The 4,273-nt window shown below is 34.7% G+C and overlaps 1 protein-coding gene across 1 annotated transcript; it reads right to left on the bottom strand.

The window, feature by feature from the left end:
* Positions 1 to 871: 871 nt before the first annotated feature.
* On the bottom strand, positions 872 to 2,816 carry LOC104242553 (probable polyamine oxidase 5). Its single transcript, XM_009797628.2, has one exon. The coding sequence runs from the start codon at positions 2,633 to 2,635 to the stop codon at positions 1,025 to 1,027; it is 1,611 nt and encodes a 536-aa protein (XP_009795930.1). The 5' UTR covers positions 2,636 to 2,816; the 3' UTR covers positions 872 to 1,024.
* Positions 2,817 to 4,273: the final 1,457 nt, after the last annotated feature.

Here is a 4,273-nt window from a genome sequence, read left to right as displayed (position 1 = left end):
TCCAGCTCATGGTCTTAAAAGGAATTGTTTGATCAGATATTATCCGCTTTGGTCCAACCTTTGGGGACACTATTATCCCTTAGGTTTCAACTCAAAAGACACTTGAATCCTAAACTCGTCCTTTTATGGCTCCTGGCTTTATCATTCCATTTCGATGTAGAATTGGCCTGAGACAAGCTCCACAGTGAATACTCTTTCGAGTTCAACCATCCTAGGTTGTTAAAAAAATAAACTTCTTTTAAGAAAAATAAGAATGCTTTTTACAAGAAAGAAATTGGTGAAAATAGCACATGCTAGCCTTTTCGGACCGATAATTGAACAATAGCCAATGTTTGTAAAGTTATTGAAAAATAGTCACTATTTTGCTGCAACACGAAAAGTTCCAGTATAATATACTGGAGATTGATGGACATGTACATGAACTTCCAGCATATTATGTTGGAACTCCAACACATGGAAAGTTTCAGCATAATATATTGGAAATTGGAGCACTTGTGTATGAACTTTCAGTATACTATGTTGGACCAGTATATTATGCTGGAAGTTCACATATAAAAAATTCGAACTCCATTATATTATGTTGGAATATTTTCCGAATTTTGAATATCAAATTTATTTTTACATGAAAAGCGGTTAAATTTCAATTATTTTTAAAATTCAATTGTCATATGTAAATTTGGCTATTTTTCAATTTCACCGGAGAAATTGTCCTAGCAGGATATGGCCGGTTTTACCGGATCCTGTCAACTAACCATACTAAAGGAGACTCTACAAAGATGGACCATATATAATGAGATCCAAAGCTACCTCCTTTTTCTTTACCTTTATCTTTCAAATAATAATTTATAAGCACCCAAGCATGATCAGCTAGTTTGCTTTAATAGAGCAAGAATTGTTAAATTATAGGAAAGGAAAGGAAAAAGTAATTCATCACAAACACATAGAAAAATATGAAAATAAAGAAAGCAAGAAAAAACCTGCCTAGGCTCTATTGAGTGCAATGAAAAACAAACATATTATCATATCATATATCCATAAAATGATAGTGATTAAGAAGCCTATTGGCTTCTCTTAGGCCACTAAAATAAGCACCATGAGTTGTTGAATAGTGAGTTCTATGTGTTGCTTCTCCTGCAAACAGAATTTGAAGTGGAGGAGAAGAGCAACCATTTGAATTATGAATGCTAGTCCTTTTTGGCAAGGGCTCAGCCATAATATCCAAATCATCTCCACTTGATCCAACTGCTACATAACTATATGAACCCAAGAATAATGGATCACTTCCCCATTGGCTCTTTAACACCTTTTCCACTTTAAAGTTACTTTCTGCATGCCCATTGCAGCACAAGTCATTTGATTTCTTGAAATGTTTTGAGTTTAAAAGAAAGCTAGAGATAGTTTTTGAAAAACCATCAATGATCTCTTCATTATCAAGAGATTCCAACTCAAGAGCTTCTTTACCTGCAAACCAAGATAATAAAACACTTGACTTGCTATAGATTGGACATAAATTAGCTGTTCTCCTCATCCACCAAGGAATTTTTGGGTTTGGTTTTGTTTGATGGAAAACCATCTGCAGATAAGGAAATTTTATGCCATATTCTTGATTATGGGTTGGATTTAGTTTCAAGAATAGCTTGTTTACAACACCAAAACCAAGCCTTGAGATTGCTTGAGTCTTGAAATGAGGAAGTGGAGGATTAAACATACCAGAATCTTGATTAATCCCTTGTTTTAGAACTCCAAGTGAAACTGTAACTATGACATGATCAGCATACATAATTGAACCATCCACAAAATGTAACTTCACTGCCTTATTATTAGTACCATTTTCAAATTGTAATGAACCCTCAGGCTGCCACTCAATCTTTGCGACTTTTCGGCCTAATTGGATCAAACCAGGTGGCAGAACAGATGCCAAAGATTCAATCACGGACAAGTAGCCTTTAGCAATGGTAATTTCTTCTCCAGGGAACATTCGATACTCTTTTTCAGCACTGAAATCAAGCATTTGCAAATCACCAGCTGATGTATAAGTCCTTTGAATATTCTCAAACATTGCAAAAATCCCTTCTTCAAGTGATCTTTTGCTCCATTTATCAATCCCTTGTACCTCAATATCCTCGCGATCGCCTTTCACTGATTCCCAATAAGCATCAAGTCCTTTCCTAAGGAAAGAACCAAGACTTAATCCATTGTTGGATTTAGCAATTTCATTGGATACGCCATCTTCAGTGACTAATTTCCCTTGAGCAAAATCCATGAGTTTGTTGAAAAGGTCGGAGATGGACTCAACAAGGGAAGAATTGAGTTCATGTCTACCTTCAGCAATGGTCAACGGTTCAATATCTCCATCCATACACTCCCAAGGTTGCTGAGATTGCAGTGAGTTAATTTGTTGAGCAATCTTATAAACAGGACTGCCTATAATTCCATGAATCCAAGTAGCACCCATTTCAATCCTGTCACCACAGAATTCTGATGTGTTAATTCTTCCACCAATCCTATTACCACCCTCAACTACACACACCTCTAATAATTCCTTGGATCCTGCTGTTTTATAGAGCTTATTAGCTGCTGTAAGGCCAGCCATTCCTGCCCCAATTATCACTACTTTTGGCTTCTTGCTTCCCATTATTCTCTTATAGCCAAAAAAAGAAAGAAAGGGAAATGATATAGAGAATATAAGCTAAGGAGAAAAGAGTGAAAGAATTTTGTGAGGAGTTTGTATGAAATATTACTACTGAACAAGAATCAAATATATAAGGAGTTTACTAGCTATCTCGTATTTCCCCCCTTACTTTTTTTTTACATAGTTTATTCGATCTAATAAAGACATAGATCTACTTTTCTTGGCCATTAGTGTTAATGTAGTATTCCCCTTTACCCCCCCCCCCTCTCTCTTTCCCCCACCATAATTAGCTTTTCTCTACCCTACTGCCACATGCAAGTTGCAACCCGCACATATATATATATATGCATGTATATCTCTAAGCAGGTAGCCATGCTATAAAATCTTCACACTGTGCGCAAATCCAGAGTGCGGGTTCAAAATTTTAATTTTATGAGTTCGGCATTCGGATTTCAACTACTTGAACTCATCACCTTGTATGAGTTATTGTTGGGTTTTATGTATTTAAGTATATTAAATACTTAAAAAAGGGTGAATGAAAAATGAAGAAAAATGAATTTTTTGAGTGAAATTTTAAGTTTTCCCCCTTGGCAAGGGACATTGTCCCATATTGGAAGAGGAAGAGGGTTTTTATAGGTATATAAGCAATTGCTCTTCTTCTAGCTCTTAAAGAGTTGAGAAAAAGGCAAGTCTCGCGTCGTCGTCGTCACTCGGCTTCGGATTTGATTGATTGATTAATTTTTTGGACCAAATTTATTTGTTAATAATAAAATATTAACAAAAATGTTATTAAATATTTGTTTTAATAACAGAATATTAATATTAAATCCAATCCGTTTTTTCTGTTTTGGTAACAGAAAATTAACTACCCTCTTCAATTTTCCCTTTTTATTGTTGAGTAAATAGCCATTTATGTTATGGCATTTATGTTGTGGCCGTTTTGCATAAACAACCATTCTGAAGAGTTGCACCTCTTCAGATTTCAGCTCAACTTTGGCTATAAATACAAGACTATTCTGCTCAGAATTCCCATACGACTTTCTGAGTTTCTTCTTCTTCTTCTTCTTCTTCTACATAGTTTAAACATCAAACAAAGCAACAGTAAGTGTGATTTGCTACCGAACTTTGTGTTCGCTAAAGCACTGAGGTTTGAAATACCATTACACCAGTGTGTAATTCGTTCTATCCTGGGAGGAAATAATCCATAACCTTGGGTACTAAGAGGGGATTAAATTCCTTAAGGAAACACTGTGAATTCAGTGGGCTCGAATTGGTTTTTTGTTATTTCGTTGTTCATTTCTGTTTATGTTCATTTATATTTTCCAGAATTATTTTACAACTACAGTTTACTAACAGTTATGAGTTAATAATTTAATATTATCTTCGTTTTAAATTAGATGCGGTATTTTCCTTTTTAGTCTGTTCCAAAAAAAATTACACATTTTCAAATTTGAAAATAATTCAACTTTATCTAAGATCTGATTTTAATGATACAAATAATATATTTGTTCTATGTGCAAGAACTCATGTACAACATTCAAAGGTTGAAGGAATCAATCAGAGAAGATCAAGGAATCAATGGTTAGCTACGAGATGGAAACAATCAATCAGGAAATTAAGAAAAGCAATCTGGGATTAGCA

Source organism: Nicotiana sylvestris, chromosome 7, assembly GCF_000393655.2.
Source record: "Nicotiana sylvestris chromosome 7, ASM39365v2, whole genome shotgun sequence".
NCBI classification, from domain to species: Eukaryota; Viridiplantae; Streptophyta; class Magnoliopsida; order Solanales; family Solanaceae; genus Nicotiana; species Nicotiana sylvestris.
The sequence above is the reverse complement of the archived record's forward strand: the minus strand, read 5'-3'. Positions and strand labels throughout refer to the sequence as shown.